This window comes from Sitophilus oryzae, unplaced genomic scaffold, assembly GCF_002938485.1.
Source record: "Sitophilus oryzae breed Bouriz unplaced genomic scaffold, Soryzae_2.0 scaffold_359_pilon_pilon, whole genome shotgun sequence".
NCBI lineage: Eukaryota > Metazoa > Arthropoda > Insecta > Coleoptera > Curculionidae > Sitophilus > Sitophilus oryzae.
The window spans coordinates 1,745,939-1,766,922 of NW_022146928.1; the positions used below are offsets into that span (position 1 = coordinate 1,745,939).

General features: G+C 33.9%; 1 protein-coding gene across 1 annotated transcript in view; it reads left to right on the forward strand.

The window, feature by feature from the left end:
• LOC115885004 (sperm-associated antigen 6-like) overlaps positions 1-20,984 on the forward strand; it is a 70,942-nt gene that overhangs the window by 11,512 nt on the left and 38,446 nt on the right. Inside the window, exons 5-7 of the mRNA XM_030903745.1 lie at positions 2,599-2,784; positions 7,942-8,040; positions 10,494-10,674. Of these exons, the coding sequence (XP_030759605.1) occupies positions 2,599-2,784; positions 7,942-8,040; positions 10,494-10,674 (466 nt within the window). The remainder of the gene's footprint in view (positions 1-2,598; positions 2,785-7,941; positions 8,041-10,493; positions 10,675-20,984) is intronic.

Below are 20,984 nucleotides of genomic sequence, written 5' to 3' on the forward strand. Positions count from 1 at the left end.
TCCAAGTTCAGTCGTCAGGGCAAATTAATCTAAATTTTGATATAGACTTGCTCCTTCAGGCAATTTCCCCGATTATGACACCTCCAGTTCAGAAAATGGCTCTTCTGAAGATTCAGAACCTGAAACCCCTGCTGACGAGTACTCGCCACCAAGTTTCGATGCCGTCCCTGAACTTAGTTTAGCTCAATCCGATTCTCAGATAAACTCAGACGAGGTATCTAGTTTCCCCTCCTTAGAGCTTAGGTTAGAGAGAAGAAATCGTCGGTTGGATTATCGATATTTCCCTAGAAATTATGCTGTTTTGGATAAAGCTCATAGTTCTATAAGGTCTTGTACCTCACCACCTTCTCCATCAAATTCGAATGTACCTAGAAATTATGCTGTTTTGCATAAAGCTCATAGTTCTATAAGGTCTTGTAACTCACCACCTTCTCCATCAAATTCGAATGTAACCCAATCTTAACTCGTCTATTAGACGTCGAACCGTAAAACCAAAGACTTGTACACTTAGTTGTTGCGCTTGATAATGGTTATTACCGACTTTATTAAACTTACCAACCTTACTACAGAATCTAAACATATTTCACACAAATCTAACAAAAGGAAGATTTGATTTGTACTTATTTTCATTTTTAAGTTTTCCATTCATTTATTTATGTTTTAAGAATTATTTTGAATTTTGTACTCTGTATTATCCTTATTTTTAGAAGATATAACTTAATATTTTTTATTACCTTGTTAGAGTTATTATTATTTAATTATTTTCATTTAGTTCATGTAAAATTTGTATTTTTGCATTGATTTGTGTAAAATTTTAAATTATTGTTTTAACCGTCATGGCAACGCTTTTTTCAAAGTGGGGGGGTGTTATCGTATATCGATATAGCACTGAATATGCCCCTCCCTAGTTATAATTCAAATTTGGCGCCTTGCCTTGACGGGAAAAGCCGAAAGGAAGTAGGAGGAGCCTAACGACTCGCTTCGAAGACGACGACGCGCCAAGTTTCGAGGCCGGTCGAGGTTGAAAAAATGTGCGAAATAAATAGTTTTTATTGAAACTGTTGTGTCTCTCAGGGTGCATCCATACTGTCATAGAAACGGCGTAACGACCTTGAATAGATTTCCAGTAATTCTATTGGCTGAAATTTTTGACAGATGAATTTTTCAGCCAATAGAATTGCTGGAAATCGATTCAAGGTTGTTACGCCGATACGCCGTTTTTAGGATAGTGTGGATGCACCCTCAATAAATCAAAAACCGACGAAAAGCATTTTTCGTATACACACTCTAGATTGAAATTTAAAATACAGTTTTGTTTTAAGCGAAAAAGTTAAAAGTTGACATATGATATGTCATTCTATTCATAGTGTCGTTTTCTATCGAATAAAGTTAAAAAATACCGAGGGTGCCATTTAAAAATCAAAAGTTGCAGTCATTTCCGGTGAAACAGGAAGTGGCCGAAAAGAATTGAATACGTCAATCAATCCTAATTTATATCTTATACTAACATAAAAAATCTCATTTTTTTATCTAAAAAAGTAAAAAAGTTATACGGGTTTTTATAGGAAAAAAATTTTCTACTTGTCAAAGATTAGATGTCAAAGAATTTAGATACGTCAATTTGGCTTACCTGCTTCAGTAGCGTATCGAATGTTTGTGTTAATAAGCATTTCGCCACTGCACTGTAAGAAAATCTAGTAATATCAAGTAATGTTTGGGTTTAACGCAGAAGTGTTTACGAAAAATAACTATTTTATTTTGTAGATTTCCTTTCAGTGCAGTGGCGAAATACCCATATAGGATTTTTTGGAAAGATGAATCCGCCACATAGGTATCACAGATAACACATATTATGTGTTATCTGTGATAGGTATAGACATTTTTTAACTAGCATGAAGTGAAATATCTCAAAAACGGCTAATTCAGACATTGACATATTATTATATATTTTTGAAAAGAGGATTTTGGAAACGAATTCAAAAATGCAATAATATACAGAGTGCTCCATTTGAAAAAATAGTATTCTTTCGGATTTTTCTATTTTTCGATCGTCTTTTGTTTTTTGCTCAGTATAATACTAAAATTTTTTAAATAAAAACATGAAACTTTTGTTAAAACTTTTTTTTCGTATTTCTTCAAATAAAGTTTTTAAAGGGGTGACAAATTATAAGGAAAAACCCTATACTATTTTTAGTTTATTTTTTTATATATTTCATATAAAATGGGTCAGTTTTTTTCTTTAGGGTATTATTTTTGTTACTAAATATTTTTGTGGTTTTGTTTGGTTTATTTATTTAATAAATGTTTTTATACTTTAATTAGAGCAGTTTTTTTACATTTCCAATTACATATTACTCGTTTATCGCAGAATATAAATTCATTAAATTTTTGAGATTAAGATTAAAATATATAATAATTGATTTAAATATAAAAGGGGCGCACCAAAGAAGGCTGCACGTAGGTGCCAGATACTCCAGGAACGGGCCTGGTGACAACCTACAAACTCCGAAAGAAAAATACAGTTTTATATACATTACGAGTATTTTCAGTATTTTGTAATAAATAACACAGAAAATGTTTATATGAATTGTGTCTTAGGTGCAATTGCACGACATTCCATCGAACTGGCTGAAGTGGTTGTAGAATCTGAAATATTTCCTACTGTACTTCAACATCTTTCGCATCCTTGTCCTGGTGTACGTCAAAATGCAGCTGCAGTCGTTAGGGATATCGCTAAACAGTCGCAAGAATTGACACAATTGGTAGTTAATTCTGGAGGCATTGGTAAGTAGATTTTACAGTATAATACTTATCAAATCCTATCCTTTGTTCTATCCTTTTCAAAAAGTCTAGAAACTTGGAGGCTGCAGACCATATTATAGCTCTTTATCAATGGATTATCAATGTCCAATACAGGGTTGTTCACCACACACGACACGGAATATTGTAGCTAAACGATTAGATTTTTACAAATTGTTAAGTTTTGGGTTCATTGAAGGTCTATTAGAGCTACAATTTAAAGATATTTTTACAAGATACAGAGTGTCCCAAATAAGTAAAAATTATTATAGTTGTATTTCTTTAAATGTAACACGATGTATATTATTCTATTTTTAGATTCTACGATTGAAATAAAGGCAAATTTGATCAAGGTTTATCACACTTAAACCTTACCGTTTTTGAAATATTTTCAATTTTATGAAATTGTAGTAAAAATTTTAAGGCTTCATTTCTCCAAGGGTATCAAAGTTTTTAATACTAAATATTTACTGCAGTTTATTTATTGATCAGATATTGTTTTGCAATAATAACAGGTTCAGTACTTGGCCCTATTTTGTTTCTGGTGTTAACAAGGTCATTGCAAATCTAGACATTAGCGGTAAAATCTGCCTCTTTGCGGACGATACTAGTTTCACTTGGAGCGGCCCAGATGTTGCGGCACTATATGATACTATATCCAGTGACTTACGCACCATTAAGTCTTGGTGCGATTCTAATCTCTTATGCCTCAACCTATCAAAAACTAAAGTTTTGTCATATAAAAGTACTATACAATCTTTTGTACTTAATAACACCACTATTGCCGTCGTGGACTCTGTGAAATTCTGAGGACTTATTGTAGAAAACTCGTTAAAATGGGACTTTCACAATGAAGCTCTATCAAAGAAACTAAGCGCTGCCTGTTTTGCGCTAAGATCAGTTTCTAAGGAACTTAACTTCTCAACCTCTAGAATAGCCTATTATGCCCTTTTTGAGTCACATCTTCGTTATGCCCTTCCATTCTGGGATACTTGCTGCGCAACAAAATTTGATCGTGTTTTCAGACTTCAAAAGAGAGCAGTTCGATATTTATTGGGACTGAACAGTAGAACTCACTGCCAGAATTTCTTTAAAAATTTGAAAATACTGACTCTTCCTTCTTTATTCATTTTTGAATCCGTTTGCTTAATCCGCAAGCACATATCTGCTATTCCCGAAAAGCCATCTCATAACTATCCACTTGGGAATGCAAAGCACGATCTTTATCTGCCAACCCCGAGCTCAGAACTAGTTAAAGGTTCAATACTGTACAATGCCAAAAAAATGTACAATCATCTGCCTTTGAATATCAAGTCGCTTTCATTCTTTCCCGCATTTCGTAAAGCTCTAAAATCATACCTACTGGAGAGAGCCCTATATGCGGTAAACGACTTTTTTTTTGATGTTTAATTATGAACAATTTTGAATTTTAAAATTTTGATCATCTCACACACTGGTCAAAGGTCAAGTATTTAATATATTATAACTCTAAAATTATATCTATTTACTGCGTACTGTTCTAAAATTGTCCATGTATATTCTTTTTGTAATTTTAAAGACTTAAATTTTTTTGAATTGTATTATTTGTATTGTGTATTTTTTATTGTTTGTATTTTTTTGTGATTTTGTTGTTTGTGAGTGCTTTGTCGATGAAGCTGTTTTGGCTTTTTGTACAATAAAGCGTTGTTTGTTTGTTGTTTGTTGTTATACTACTACCTTATACAGAGTGTCTAAAAATTTATATTAAATAATGTTAAATAAGTACTAGCTTTAAACGGCAATAGGTTGTTTAATTTAAATAGAACACCCTGTATATTTTAGGAGATTAAGATGCACAACTTAATTGTCTATTAAATAGTATTATGCCATTTTTTACCTATCTCTTCAAATTTTCGTAGAAAATGCATTTTCTTATAATTTAGACCTCATTTATCACTATACCCATGGAATATTGACATTTTAGATTATTTTTAAATATGTAACACATTTTCAAAAAGTACAAATACTAATATTGTCGATATAGTTCGCTTTTTTCTTTAAAAGATAAAAAATGGTTTAAATATTTTTTGTTAGAGAGGACCAATTAATATGATCCCAGTATTCAAACTACATTATTTGGCCGTTTACGTTGATTAATAATAATTGCTCCAAATAAAAAAAACTGAATTCTGTATGTGTATTAGACAATGTAGTAAAAAGTAACACATTATAAATTTTATTTAATTTTTTGACAAACGCTTATTTATAACAACAGAGGCGGTCATTTTCATAACTTATTATTGTATTGATTTCTGAGTCAAATCCACATTTATTTAGACTAATTTATTAATTAAAACAATAAGGTATGTAACTAACTAATTTTTGGGCGGAAATAATGGTGGTATACTCGTATTAATAATTAAGTAATAATTGGTATATTCTTTTACAAAGATTTAAAGAGCTTCCTTTTTGTAAACAAGCTTGCAATATTATTATTTTTGCCACCTGTGCATTTTGTACATATGTTGCTTTAAAAAAATCTAAAATGTCAACATTCCATAGGTATAGTGTACTATACCCATGAATATACTAAATGTAATAATGAATATACTAAATTATAAGAAATGAATTTTCTACGAAAAATTGAAGAGATAGGTAAAATTGGTATAACATAATTTGATAGACACAATATCTGATCAGTAAATAATCTTCAGTAAATATTTAGTATTAAAACCTTTAATACCCTTGGAGAAATGAAGCCTTAAATTTTTTACTGCAATTTCACAAAATTAAAATTATTTCAAAAATGGTAGAGTTTATGTGTGATAAACTTTAATCAAATTTACCTTTATTTAAACCGTAGAATGTAAAAATAGAATAATATACAGGGTATTCCATTAAAAAAATACAACTATAATATTTTTTACTTATTTACTCTGTATCTTGTAAAATTATTTTTAACTTATAGCTCTAATAGTCCTTCAACGAACCCAAAACTTACAATTTGTAAAAATCTAATCGTTTAGCTACACTACTCCGTGTCGTATGTGTTGAACAACCCCGTATAAAGAATCGCTGTTGCACGGACAATATATATATATATTGTTGAACAACCCCGTATAAAGAATCGCTGTTGCACGGACAATATATATATATATTGTTGATATATATATATATATATATATATATATATATATATATATATATATATATATATATATATATATATATATATATATATATATATATATATACACTACTCCGTGTCGTGGTGATGGTGAACAACCCCTGTATAAAGAATCGCTGTTGCATACAATATATATATATATATATATATATATATATATATATATATATATATATATATATATATATATATATATATATATATATATATATATATATATATATATATATATTTTTTTTATTATTGTAAAATTTTATTTTACACAATATAATGACTTCAACTTTTTTAGATAAAAAATTAATTAATCAAAATAATTACAAAACCTACAATTTTTTCAAAAATATAAATTACAAGATTAATTTTAATGACTATATACCTACTATGTATATTTAAGGAGGAAACACAAAAAAATAATACACACTAAATAAATTAAATTTTATTGCCCACTAAATAACACTATTTTGTTGCTAGTATGTCTTAAACTAATTGCCTTGTTTTTATTGATGTATCTAACAATAATAACCTTAACATTTTTAAAAAAAAATTAGAAAAAAACCGGAAAATAATTCAGATTGACAAAATATGCACACGACTTCATCCATTAACCCCATAAACTTTATATGCCCATTATTCTCTACTAACAATGTCACGTTAGTAGCCCACTATAGTTTTTCTGTGTTTGTTTATCAGATCTGCCCTAATTTTAACGAATATCTATATCAAATATACCATCAGGAATATTTTGAAAAAAAAAATAGAAAATTTTACCACCCTGTATCTAAAAAGTTAAAATCTTTAGGACATATATTCTTAGAATAGTTTTTTTTTCTTAGAATAGGTCCAAGAATCACCTCCTTAAATATTAGCATGTTATTAAGGAACACCCTGTATATTTTTCTACTATTTCTAGTATTGTGTCATTTATTAGAACACAAGTTTGTTGTACAGCTGGTTCCAATGAAATTGAATACGATTTAAAACATATTTTTATTATTTAGGGCAGTATATTCTATGATACCAGTTCTCCATTTTTCTGAAAAGTTTATTTGCCACTTTGTCAAAAGCAAAGTTGTTTTATTCAATGATACTATAACCTTAATATGTCAAAATACTTGACACATAAATATACACTGCCTTTGTGTAAAAAAATGTGTAACGAGTCGTATTTATTTTTTTTGGAACAAGCTGTACATTACCTACGTTAGTTTTTCCTAAATTCATTCATTGAATGGTTGTCAGCTTGTTCTACTTAAGGGTTAGGGTTCGTCTTGCTATTAATATTTATACAGTGTGTCCCAGAAATAAGTGCAAGTATTTTAACTTTTTTTATTTGAAAAACGATAAAGAGAAAATATGTTTCTTTTATCGAGTTCTACCACTCCTTAAAATACTTGCACTTATTTCTGGGATCTGGAATTAACAAGTTAATGCTTGCGTTTTAGTATGAGAGCTAGCAACGTCGGAAAAATAAGTATATTAAGACGTCTGGCTCTTTGATATGTTTTTTACTATGCTCTCTAACAGAATGCGGCCCATCTGGCTGCCGGTAAACGTTGCGTTCCCTACTGCGCATTGAAAGCAGATCCTATATTTTTATTAGTCCTTTAAATTCTAGTATTGAATATAAATCGAACATGTCTCCATAGCCCAGTGCGTAGAGTTTCCGACCACGAACCGATGATTCAGAGTTCGAGTCCGGGTCAAGTCAAAGACTTTTATATTTTATTTTCGTTTATATTCTGACAGTAAAGTATTAAATATTTGTTTTTGTTTAACTACCAGAATTATTGCACCGCATGCTGTTCCAGAGAGCATAGTAAACGATATATCAAAGAGCCAGACGTCTTAAAATACTTTCTCGAAAACGTTGCTAGCTCTTAGATTATTTGGTTTTGTTTTGTGTTATTCTCGAGATTAACCGGGTAATGTCGACATTAACCTGATATCGGACCTTAACCGTAACATATACATTGCAGCCGCATTGTTAGAAATAATACTGCAACCTGCAACCAAAGAACCGGAATCAAGAAATGATGCCCGATTACCTTGCGTCACTGCCTTGGGATTTATAGCAGGTGATTAGTACTGTATGATCGAATAAAAACGGCGTCAACGATGGCTATGAAATGAAGATCGCTGTCATTTTATACAGGGTGGGCCACTGAAAACTTACAATGGCTATAATTCTTAAACCAAAAAAGATATCAAAAAATTAAAAAATACCGTTTCTATAATATCGAGGGGGAATACGTATGACGTATTTATTGAACCACCCCGACCTACCCCTTAGGCGGCACCCCTACTCACTTGAAAATCTTAAATGGCAACACCCCACTTGTGGCGCCTTTTTGGAAAGTCCATGAAAAATGCTAAACGATGATCATAAAGTTTTTAGGGTGAAATTGAAAAACTACCACTTACACGAAAAATTAGGTGGACATTAATTAAAAAAGTGATTTTTTCAGCATAAGTTACAAATTGGGACCCAGCTTAATGAGGCAAATGAGGTATTTTTCAAACCACCCCGACCCACCCCTAGGTGCCACCCACTCACTTCTAATCTCAAGATAGCGATACCCCACTTGTGACACTCCTTTGGAAAGCTAATTGAAATTGCTAAACGATGGTCATACAGATTTCAACTTCTGTCTTCTTTCAACAATTATTGGTAAGTAGTGATAAGAAATGTAGGTTTGACAATTTGAACGAAATTTAAAATGATAATTTATTTTAACAATTGCTCAAAATGACAGCCGTTTTGTTCCATACAAAAATACAAACCATTTTCAAATTTCTCACGAACCCGGTTTTGTCTTGTAGACTATGGATTTAGTATAACCCCACAAGAAAAAGTCTAAAGGAGTGAGATCAGGTGACCTTGGCGGCCACTCGATTGGACCTCTTCTGCCAATCCATTGCCTTGGATAATATCTATCCAACCACCGCCTTGTGACAATAGAATAATGCGGAGGGGCTCCATCTTGCTGAAAGTGTATGAGGTCTTCATTAAGAGATAAATTTCCTTCCAAATCTCTTTGATTTTCAACCTCATTTACAATGGATGGTTCTATCAAATTGTTCAGCATTTCCACATAAGCATCACCAGTCAAATTTCCGTCGATGAAAAATGGACCTATAATTTTATCGCCTAGTATTCCGCACCAAAGATTGAGCTTTTGGGGATGTTGGGTGTGTCCTTCAACAACAATATGCTGATTCTCATCGCTCCAGTATCTGCAGTTCTGCTTATTCACAATTCCGTTTAAAAAAAATGAACACTCATCACTAAAACAAATATTTTTAGTAAGTGAAGGTTCTCTTCGAATTTCCTCCCTCATTAGTTCACACAACTGAATCCTTCTATCTGGATCGTCGTCGCCAAGTTCCTTCAGAATCTTCATTTTGTAGGGATGGAATTTGTGCATTTTCAATACTCTCCTGACAGATGTTCGAGGTATACCTGTGATTGATGTCAACTGGCGTGTTGATGCTTCTGGATTGACCGATACCTGAACAATAACTTCCATCTGCATTTCTTCATTCAGTACCCTGGGCCCTGTCTTTGTTTTATTTTTGACCGACCCAGTTTCTTGAAACTTTAAAATCAAATATCTAACATAAACGTGACTTATGTTTTTGTCCGGATTTCTCTCATTGAAAGCACGGGCCGTTCTCAAATAAGACATACCTTCAGCACCGTAAAGAAAAACTATTTGAATTCTTTCTTCCACAGTATAAACCATTTTTCTTTCAAATAAGCAAATCAAATAAACGTTTAAAATACCACCAAATTTGCAAACGATTGAAAATCGATAGAAGACAGTGCAAAAACGCAAAGATATGCCGGTTTAAGATTCCTGTTTGTTGAAAGTAAAAAAATAGATGATAAGGAAGAATTTGCGTTATCGCAAAATTAGGCTGTAAAAACATCTTTTTGTTGCTAATCTACATTTAAAAATGGCATTGATGAGATTAAAAGTGAGGGGATGGCACCTAGGGGTGGGTCGGGGTGGTTTAAAAAATGCCTCATTTGCCTCATTTAGCTGGGTCCCAAATTGTAACTTATGCTGAAAAAAGTACTTTTTTCATTAATGTCCACCTAATTTTTCGTGTAAGGGGTAGTTTTTCAATTTCACCCTAAAAATGTTATGATCGTCGTTTAGCATTTTTCATGGGCTTTCCAAAAAGGCGCCACAAGTAGGGTATTGCCGTAAAAGATGTGCTGGCGTGCCATTCAAGATTTTCAAGTGAGTAGGGGAGCCGCCGTCGGGGTGGTTTAAAAAATACGTCATATGTATTCCCCTTCGATATCATAGAAACGGTATTTTATATTTTTTTGATATCTTTTGGTTGGTTTAAAAATTATAGCCATTGTAAGTTTTCAGTGGCCCACCCTGTATGTAAAAATATATGGGAAATGTCATCGATCGTCATTTCCAAGCCAACTGGACACCGTTTTTTTTCGATCAGACGGTACTTTCTTAAAACTGTATATGTACTCGTATGTTGATCTAAATCTAAATCGTAGGTCATTCTGCCCAATTAGCGATGACAGTTATAGGCTGTCGGACAGTCCAGTCGTTGACGGGAATATTGAATGGATCTACCGATGACGCTCTCTTATCTGCCGTTGCGTGGACTATAAGCCAGATCGGAAGACATAGTCCAGAGCATGCTAAAGCTATAGCGAGCACAAATATTTTTCAAAGGTGAGAAGCTAATATATATTTTTTTGTTACAGTTTTTGACAAGTGAAAATGTAAGAACATATATTAATATTAGTTAATTTTAAGTGAATTTCATTATTATTTAAAAAAGTAAAAAAAGTAAAGTAAAGATTTCAGTTAACGTCTCCTTTTTGCTGCCAGGGCTAATCTGGACGGAGCCTACTTGTTTACACGGAATCCGAACCGCGGTCCTCGGCCATATCATGGTCAAGAGCCTACCGACTTAGGAAGTGTGGTTAGCCGAGTCTGACACCTCGCAATACCAGCATTTAGCAGAGTCAACCTTGCGGATCCTGTGCAGATACTCGCCAAATACTCCATGGCCAGTCATGGCTTGCGTGATGTAGTAGTCCGTGTTTGCTTGGTCGCATTTTATCCAATCTTTAATATTGGGTATGAAAGTATTTTTCCATCCGCTATATGCTTCCCATCGTGTCTGCCATTGCTCTAGTACCATGTTTCTGGCCTATATTATTTGATTTCTTTCCTGGATCAGTAGACTGACTGGAGGTATCTTAGCAAGACACAGGACCGCTACTGTTGGACATGTGCAGTATGCCGATGCAACCCTGAGTGCTAACTTCCTATTTATCCTTTCTAGTATGTTTTCGTAATGCTTGAAGTGCATGGATCTGTCTCAGATCGGCGATGCATAGAGTATGGTCGAATGAACTACCGAAGCGAGAAGTCTTCTTTTTTCCGCGCGAGGTCCTCCGATATTGGGAGTTATTCTCGTCAGATGCTGGATGATGCCAGTCGTTTTATCCCTGATTTCTGTGACGTGTGAAGTCATTCGCATGCCCGAGTCGAACCAAACCCCCATATATTTAACTTTCTTTTGAGGTTTTATAACTAAATTATCCAGCTTTATGCTTAGATCTTTTGTCTTGCGTTGTCCAACGAGAATGACCAGCTCAGTTTTTTCGGGGGCCAGTTTGACGCCCATGCTTTCCAACTTATTTTTAATCGCTAGCGCATCCGTCTGAATCTTTTCTTCAAGGATCGTGTAGGTGGATGCAGTTATTAAGAGGGCTAGATCGTCCACGTAAGCTAAGATCGTGTTGCCCAGGCCTGTATCTGATCGTAAAATATATTCCAGAGGGTGGGTCCAAGGATCGAACCTTGAGGGACTCCACACGTCATTCTGTGTTTCCCGCCGTACTGATGATGACATATCTATGTGACAGGAACGACTGTACCATGCGTGCAAGGTATGGGCTAATTCCCTTATGCTCTAATTGCCCAGCCATGGAACCGAATTGAAAGCGTTCCTTATATCAAGGGTGAGTAATGCTAAAAATCCTCTATGTCTTGGTTTTAATTCGATCTACTTCGTTGTCCACCATGTTTAATGCGTCAATGGTGGACTTCCCTTTCCTAAAGCCGAATTGATTAGGGTGAAGTTTATTGCCTTCTTCTAGTTCTGATTCCAGTCTATCTCTTAATAGGCATTCTAGTAACTTTCCGCTGGAGTTGAGTAAACAGATTGGTCCCTTTTCGGTTTTTCGAAGTTTCAAAATCAACTCTTACTCACGAGATATCCGATCTCATCCGGCCTCGAACCGGCGTGAATGAGCAGTGTGTATCAATAGATTTTACACTTTTTTGATTATAGAGGATTGGTTTTAAATTAGTGCAAATATTTTCAGGGCTGGCAGATCTCGATAAAATAAACAGATTTTCTCTTTGCTGAGTTATTCAAGTTTGAAAATCAAAAAAAATATATATTTTTTTTAAATTATACAGGGTGGCGCCTCTCATACGCTGCGGAGGCTCCAAGGAGAACGACAGTTTGTATTGAAATGACATTTTGTGTGCATATGTAGGTTAATTCAGAGCATTTTTTAAAAATATAGAGAGTTCTACAGGGTGTCCCCAAAAAAGTTACATTATCAAAGTTGTGTTTTTTGTAATGAAACACCCTATATATTAATTGATTTTCGGATTCTGAGCGAAAAATAAAGGTGAGTTTTATAAGAGAATTATATGACTAAAATGTAAGGTTTTTGACATATTTAACATTTTCTAGAAATAAAGTCCAATTTTTAAATTACAATGAAAGCTACCTAAATTGGAATTTACCCATTTACGGTATAGCCTAATATGTAGTTAAATTAAGTATTGTACTTTAAATCAAATTAAAACTTTTAATCCAAAAAGTTATACAGGGTGAGACAAAATTAATATTGAACATTGATCACCTTTAAAATCATGTTACTCTCTTATTTTAAATAGAACATCCAGTATATTATTCCGATATTCAATGGAGAATTCATGTCTTTTCAAAATACTGTTAAGGTTGCCTACCCCTCAAACAAAGATTTTCGTTGATATTTTCATTTACATGATTTGATCTGAGTAGATCTTTATTATTTGACAAAACCTAGGTGGCTGTGATATGTCTGACGTTACTTCATCATAGCTGTCTAATTAGTCCAACTTTTTGTGTCAGTTAAAACAAAAAAGTTTCTCAGAAATTATTACTGACTTATCAGAATATTTACTGACACAAAATCATAAAAATTAAAATATCTGGGAAAATCTTTGTCTTAGGGGTAGATAACCTTAATAATATTTTGAAGATATATAAATTCCCCATTGAACACCGGAAAAACATATTGGGTGTTCCATTTAAAATAAAGGAGTAACTTGCTTTTAAAAGTGACTAATGATCCATATTAATTTTGTCTCACCCTGTATAACTTTTCGGGTCAAATTTCAATTTGGTTTAACATACAGTGGTTACTGTAATTAAATATCAGGCTATACAAGGTCAACTAAAATTTAGGTAGCTGTTATAGAAATTTAAAATTTACTCTTCATTTTCACAAAATGCGAAAAATGTCAAAATCCTCCGATTTTAAGTATATGCTTCTTTAATAAAACTCACCTTTATTTTTTTCTTAGAATCCGAAAATCAATTAATATATAGAGTGTTCAATTAGAAAAAACACAACTTTGATGTGTAACTTTTTTTGGGGACACCCTGTATAATTCTATATATTTTTCTAAAATGCCTTCAGTTAACCTACATATGCTGCCAAAATTTCATTTCGATATAAACTACCGTTCTCCTTGGAGCTTCCGCGGCATATGAGAGGCGCCACCCTGTACATTTTAAAAAACATTACATACAACTAGTTCAGTCATTGGGGATCTTTGCTTGGAAAAAAGTCCAGAAGTTTTGCAACTCTGCAGGTTTATAGGTTTTGGGGTCCCTAACTAAAATCCATAAAATGCACATTTCCAGACTTGCCGCCGGCGCCGCCATCTTGCCAAGATGGCGCCCAAAATCGGTATTTTGTAAATATCTCGAAAACTATGCGTTTTTCGCAAAAATTTGAAGAGAGCAAAATTAAAGAGAATAAAATTTCTTATAAAAAGGTTATATGAGAATTTTTGCTAAAGTCAACCCTTTAGACACAAAATCCGTGGAAATTTTACAATTTTGCGGAAAATATGATATATTATGTATAGTCGATTTTCCGAAATCAAAAGTCGATTAGGGTTCACTAAAACTAGTTTTAGTTTAGTTTCTTTAATTTTGTCATGAAACAGTGGCGTATCATTAATTCACTCATTCATTTATGAATAATTAATTTTAATTATTGAAAATGTGTACTTTGTTTCCACACCACCCAAGAGGTAAAGTCATGGGGCGTTTATTTTAACGTGGTCTCCCCGGAGGCCTATTCCACTAGATAAATTAAAAACTTTAACTTATTTGCACAAGCCCGACGGACCTGGCTCTTTGATGTAAAGTCGATCGCGTCTGCTGTGCTGGGTTCTTCAGGGTGGTCTCTCAATTCGTCCAACTCTTCATCTTCAGCCGCCAGAGGGATAACTACAGGCAAGTCCAACTCCTCTTCATCGGATTCGTCAAGTGACACTTCAGTGACGTGATTTCCCATTGCAGTATGCACAAATCATTGATCATTTTAATCCTTCTTTTCTGCATCCGCAGGCTTTACCATAGTTGTTGGTTTTGCTTTTACAGGATAAAAATGCCAATAGGGATTTTGGAGCTGACTCTGTCAACGTTGTGACTGGAGTAATGCCTGTTTTTGTTTTCTTCCAACCCCATTCTTCGGCATCTTTGGTACAACCAGACCAATGCTGAACCTGGTGGTAAATTCGCAATAAATGCTGTCCAGCACGACAATTAATTATATTATTCATAAATTAATTATTATTATATTAAACGAATTAATGATATGCCACTGTTTTATGACAAAATTGAAGAAACTAAACTAAAACTAGTTTTAGTAAATCCTCATCGACATTTGGTTTCGGAAAATCGCCTATACATAATATATTATACTTTAAGCAAAATTGTAAAATTTCCAGGGACTTTGCGCCTAAACGGTTGACTTTCGCGAAAATGTCCAGAGAACTTTTTTTATAGGAAATTTTCTCTTTAATTTTTCTCTCTTCAAGTTTTTTCGAAAAACGCATAGTTTTCGAGATATTTACAAAATACCGATTTTGGGCCGGCGGCAAGTCTGGAGGTGTGCATTTTATGGATTTTAGTTAGGGACCCCGAAACCTATAAACCTGCAAAGTTTCAAAACTTCCGGACTTTTTTCCAAGCAGGCCCCTTTTTTGATCCCCAATGACTGAACTAAATATTTTAATCTTTTTTTGTGAAAAAACTCATAGACGTGTTCCTGGGACGAAATATACCACGCCTAAAAATATTTGCACTCATTTAAGACTTGCCCTGTATAGTTACTTACCTGAAAAGTACTTCGTCATCTATCTCAATTTTTTTAACTAGAGATCCACCGCAGGTTGCGCAACTAACTATTTTACATATTTTTTACGCCATTTTCTGGAATTTGCAATATTATCACTGCTAATTTAAGTTCTGACACAATATCCTTCTAGATTTATTACTTTTAAAAATCAACTGTAGAATAAACAATATAAAACATAAAATAAGCTCAGAAAAGCACGACAAATCCGCAAAATGTGTCAATTAAAAAGCCAAAAGGACCTGAAATGATGCCCGGCGGAGGGTATACAGAAGTATACAGAAGACAGAATGAAAGGTATCTGGACACTACAGTAAGAGAAACGATTCATTTTGGTGGAGGTTCCGTCATGGTATGGGGAGGTATAACTTTAAATGGGCGTATGGACTTGCATGTGTTTCTAGACTGCATAATTAGTCCTGAACGATACAGAGATGAGATTCTTGAACCATATGTTATTCCATTTGCTGCTCTGCATGTTCCAGAATTCATCTTACAACAGGATAATGCCAGGCCTGATACTGCAAGAGTAGATACTCAATATCACAATTATGGACTGGCCTGCTAATAGCCCTGATCTCAATCCTATTGAGTACCTTTGGGACCTACTAAAGAGAAGACTATAAAGTCGTCCACAAGCACCGTATCTTCAAACTTTGGGAGAAAAATCTTCGAGCGGAGTGGAACGGCCCGGTCAAAATATTATTCGAAGCCTCATGCAGTCTATGGCAAATCGGTGTGCAGAAGTGCATCGAAACCGCGGAGGACGCACATTTTATTAGGAAAAAAAATATTTCCGTTGACAATATATTATAGCTATTTATGTAACAAGTTGCGAAATGAATGTGATTTAGGCACGGGATGCAAAATTGTCCAACAATGCGTCGACAATGCGTCGAGTGCTTAAAACACTCTTTTCGCAACGAATTTCGTACAAGATTTTTTGTCAAAGCGGATAATTTGAGATTTTCATGCTATTATTATTATTTATTTTTAGACATTTAAAATGTTCTAGTAATCGGTTTCTAAGGCATTGTTTATACATTGTTTAATGACAAAGTTCTGTCAGGTTCAAACGTCGCCGTATTTCCTACAAAGTTTTGTGAAAAAATGAGTGATAATGACGTGTCTTTGGATATTCAGTTTTAAAGCGACATGGAGGTTGGCGATCAAGCTCGGTTGCTGAAGGTTACATTGAAAATTTAACAGAAAATCGAAATAGCAAAAAGAATTATGGAACAGAAAGATACACCAAATAAGAAATTAAAAGCAGTTCACGTAGAAGCAGAAGCTACCAGCATTGCCAGTACAAGAAATTTACTTATTCCGACTCCTACAACTTGCATTTCTCTTAAAGACGAAAAGTTGGATGCCTCTTGTATTCACTTTAATAAATTAAATAATTGTACTTTTAAGATTTATAATAAATAAATATTTTTATTGTTTCTAACGTTTCATTTTTTACTTTTAGGCACTAGTGTCATTTCGAATCTCAAATAAATACCAAAAACTGTCAATTTCGAAACGCTTTCACAAAAAAAATTAGCATTGTTTTCGATACATATTGTAGTCATTCATAACTATGGAGCCTCCATATTCATAACGTAATAAAAATACAATGTTCAGCAGTTTGACAACTTTTTTCGTCATGAACACCAAGGTACATACACTACGTTCAAACTTAATTCCTAAGGAACATATTGCTAAGTTTACACAGGGTTGTTCACCACATACGACACGGAGTATTGTAGCTAAACGATTAGATTTTAACAAATTGTAAGTTTTGGGTTCGTTTAAGGAATATTAGAGCTACAATTTAAAAATATTTTTACAACATACAGAGTGTCCAAAATAAATAAAAAATATCAAAGTTATATTTTTTTAAATGGAACACCCTGTATATTATTACATTTTTAGTTTCTACGATAAAAATAAAGGTAAATTTGATTAAGTTTTATTACACTTAAACCTTACCGTTTTTAAAATATTTTCAATTTTGTAAAATTGCAGTAAAAATTTTAAGGCTTCATTTCTCCGAGGGTATCAAAGTTTTTAATGCTAAATATTTACTGAAGTTTATTTATTGATCAGTTACTGTATTGCAATAATAAAAATTATACTAGCTTATACAGATTGCCTAAAAATTTATTTTAAATAATTACTAGTTTTAAACGGCAATAACTTGTTTAATTTAAATGGAATACCCTATATATTTTATGATAATCAGATGCACAATTTAATTGCCTATCAAATTGTATTATACTATTTTTTACCTATCTCTTCAAGTTTCTGTAGAAAATGCATTTTCTTGTAATTTAGAACTCATTTATCAATATACCCATGGAATACTGACATTATAGATTATTTTTAAAGATGTACCAAATTTTTAAAGAGTATAGACACTAATATTGTCGATATTCGATTATTTCATTAAAAAAATTAAAAAACTGTTTAAATATTTGTTTAAGAGGACCAATTAATATGATTTCAGTATTCAAACTGCATTAATTGAGTGTTTGCGTTGATTAATAATAATTGCTCCAAATCCCAAAAAATGAATTTAGTACCTATGTGTATTAGACAGTGTGGTAAAAAGTAACACCTGATACGTTTATTTTCATAACTTATTATTATATTGATTTCTGATTCAAATCCACATTTATTAAGAATAATTTATTAACTAACACAATTAAGTGTGTAATTAATTAGTATTTGGGCGGAAATAATGGTGGTATGTTTAATTAATGGTATACTCTTTTATAAAGATTTAAATAGTTTTCTTTTTGCATACAAATGGGCTAGTAATATTATCGTTTTGCTAAAAACGGGAATATTACTAGCCTGTACATTTTGTACATTGGTTGCTTTAAAAACAATCTAAAATGTCAATACTCCATGGGTATATTGATAAAAGAGCTCTAAATTATAAGAAAATGCATTTTCTACGAAAACTTGAAGGGATACGTAAAAAGTGGTATAATACAATTCGATAGACAATTAAATTGTGCATCTTATTCTCCTAAAATATAATAAACTCCGCCTCTGGTACAAACTGGGTGAACTGAGTAACCCAGTAAAAGCCAGTGCCGGTCCCAAGCCCGGATAAAGGAGGAGGGTTCTCAGGCTAGGTTAGCACCCTGCCTGAGGTAAAAGAAACATACTGCTCACAGAACTGAAGGGATAGCCTCGGAAAACGATCGGAACCATATGATGACGACACACGCTATGAAAAGGAAAAGACGACTAGGGAGAAGTAAACACACCATAACAAGACTTGCCTGCTGGAATATAACATCGTGGAATGGCAGAGACCAGGAGATTGTTAACGAAATGAAACAACACAAGATCGATATATGCGCTCTATCAGAAACGAAGAGGAAAGGACAGGGCACATCAAGATACGATAACTACATATTAGCCTACAGCGGAAGAGCTAAACAAGATCGAGCACAATCGGGAGTAGGAATTCTACTCCACGAGAAATACGAACAATGTATAGAAAGCATAGACTACATTAACGACAGAATCATTAAAGTATCTCTAAAAATCAACCACAGGCAAACACACTTAATAAGCACATACGCACCGGATATAAGCAAACCCATAGAGGAGAGCGAAACATTTTACCAAGACCTACAAAAATACTATAGATAAACTAAACAACACGGACAAAATTATTATACTCGGGGATTGAACGCCAGAATAGGCAGGGAAGTGATACCAGGTATAAAACAAAAATACAATGAAGAGATAACCAACGAAAATGGAGAACTCCTGATAGACTTCTGTGCAAGAAACGAGCTACGAATAAACAACACGTATTTCCCCCACAAAGAGCAACATAAATATACATTTAGGAACACCAGGGATCAAAAGTCGATGATTGACTACGTAATAAGTAACAGGACAATTATACCATCACAAGTAATAGATGTAAGGGCACTCACCTCAGCGAACATAGGCACAGATCACAGCCTACTACTGTGTAAAATGCTCATGGAAAAGCCCCACAGGACCAAAAAACCCCCAGTAACCATCGAAAAATTCAACATTGAATCACTGACAGATGATAGCACGAGAAACCTGTATGAGAACCGATTAACAAACAAACTGAAAGGACTTAACATGAGTGAAGGCGATGTGGAGAGCTGCTGGAATAAAATCAAATCGTGTATCGTAGAGGCAGCCGAAGAATCCATTGGCAAAAGAAAAGTCAACATAAATGGAACCAATAATAGCAAAAAACCCTGGTTCTGTCACGAAATTAAAGAACTTTCTCAACAGAAAAAGAAATCCTATCTCAGATACAGGAGCTCACCAACGACAGAAAAACGCGTCGAATATACAGAAGTGAGAAACAGAATCAATGCCAGAATCAAAGCCATAAAACGGGATTACTGGGCAAAATTTACAAGCGATATGGATCACGACCTATACGGAGCACAGAAGAAAGTCTGGAAGATGCTTAAGAACAGGAAAAAGCCAGTAAATGAGTTTGTGCAAACAAAAGGAGTTACTAAGGATGTATGGGAGAGCTACTTCAGGAAACTTTACAACACCGAAGAAGTCATAAACGTCGAAAACTACGAGACAAACCATCAAATAACACTGAACGAAGAAGAGGTAATGGCAAAAATCAAAAAATTGAAAAACAGAAAAGCCCCCGGAACAGACCTTATACCAAATGAACTTCTGAAATACGCCGGACCTGAACTAGGAAAACATTTAAAAATCCTTTACAACAAAATCTTAGAAACATCGGAAATACCTACGGAATGGCACAAAAGTATAACTATCCCTATATTCAAGAAAGGACAGAAGACGAACCCAGACAACTACAGAGGCATAACACTGCTGAACACAAGCATGAAACTCTTTACGGGTATTTTGAAGGAGAGACTTGAAACACAAATAACAAACAAGGAAGAACAACAAGGCTTCAGACGAAACAGATCCACGACCGATGCCATATTCATTATCAAACAACTAAAAGAAAAGTCAATTGAATTTAATACACCAGCATACGTCTGCTTCATCGACCTCACCAAGGCATTTGATAGGGTGCGCCTTTACGACATCGTCAATATACTAATGGCGAGAGAGGCGCCAGACACCATTGTAAGAGCGATCCACAACCTAAACATGAACAACAGGACTAGAGTAAAGGCAGGAGACACTTATACGGAAGAGATACCGACACCAGGAGGCATCAGACAAGGTGACAGCCTTAGCCCATTTCTGTTCAATCTCTTAATGGACAGAATTATAGAGGAAGTATCATCACTAAATATAGGATACCGAATGGGACAGAAAAGAATCAGCATGGTATGCTACGCCGATGACGCAGCCATTTTCGCGGAAACGGAGGACGACCTGCAGAAACAGCTTCACAGATTCTACCAGGTCAGTCAAGCGATGAATATGACCATATCTACAGAAAAAACGAAAAGCATAACCTTTGCTAAAGACCCCGTGAGATGTAAGTTGGTAGTTCAGGACAAAATCATCGAGCAAGTCTCACAATTCAAATACCTGGGT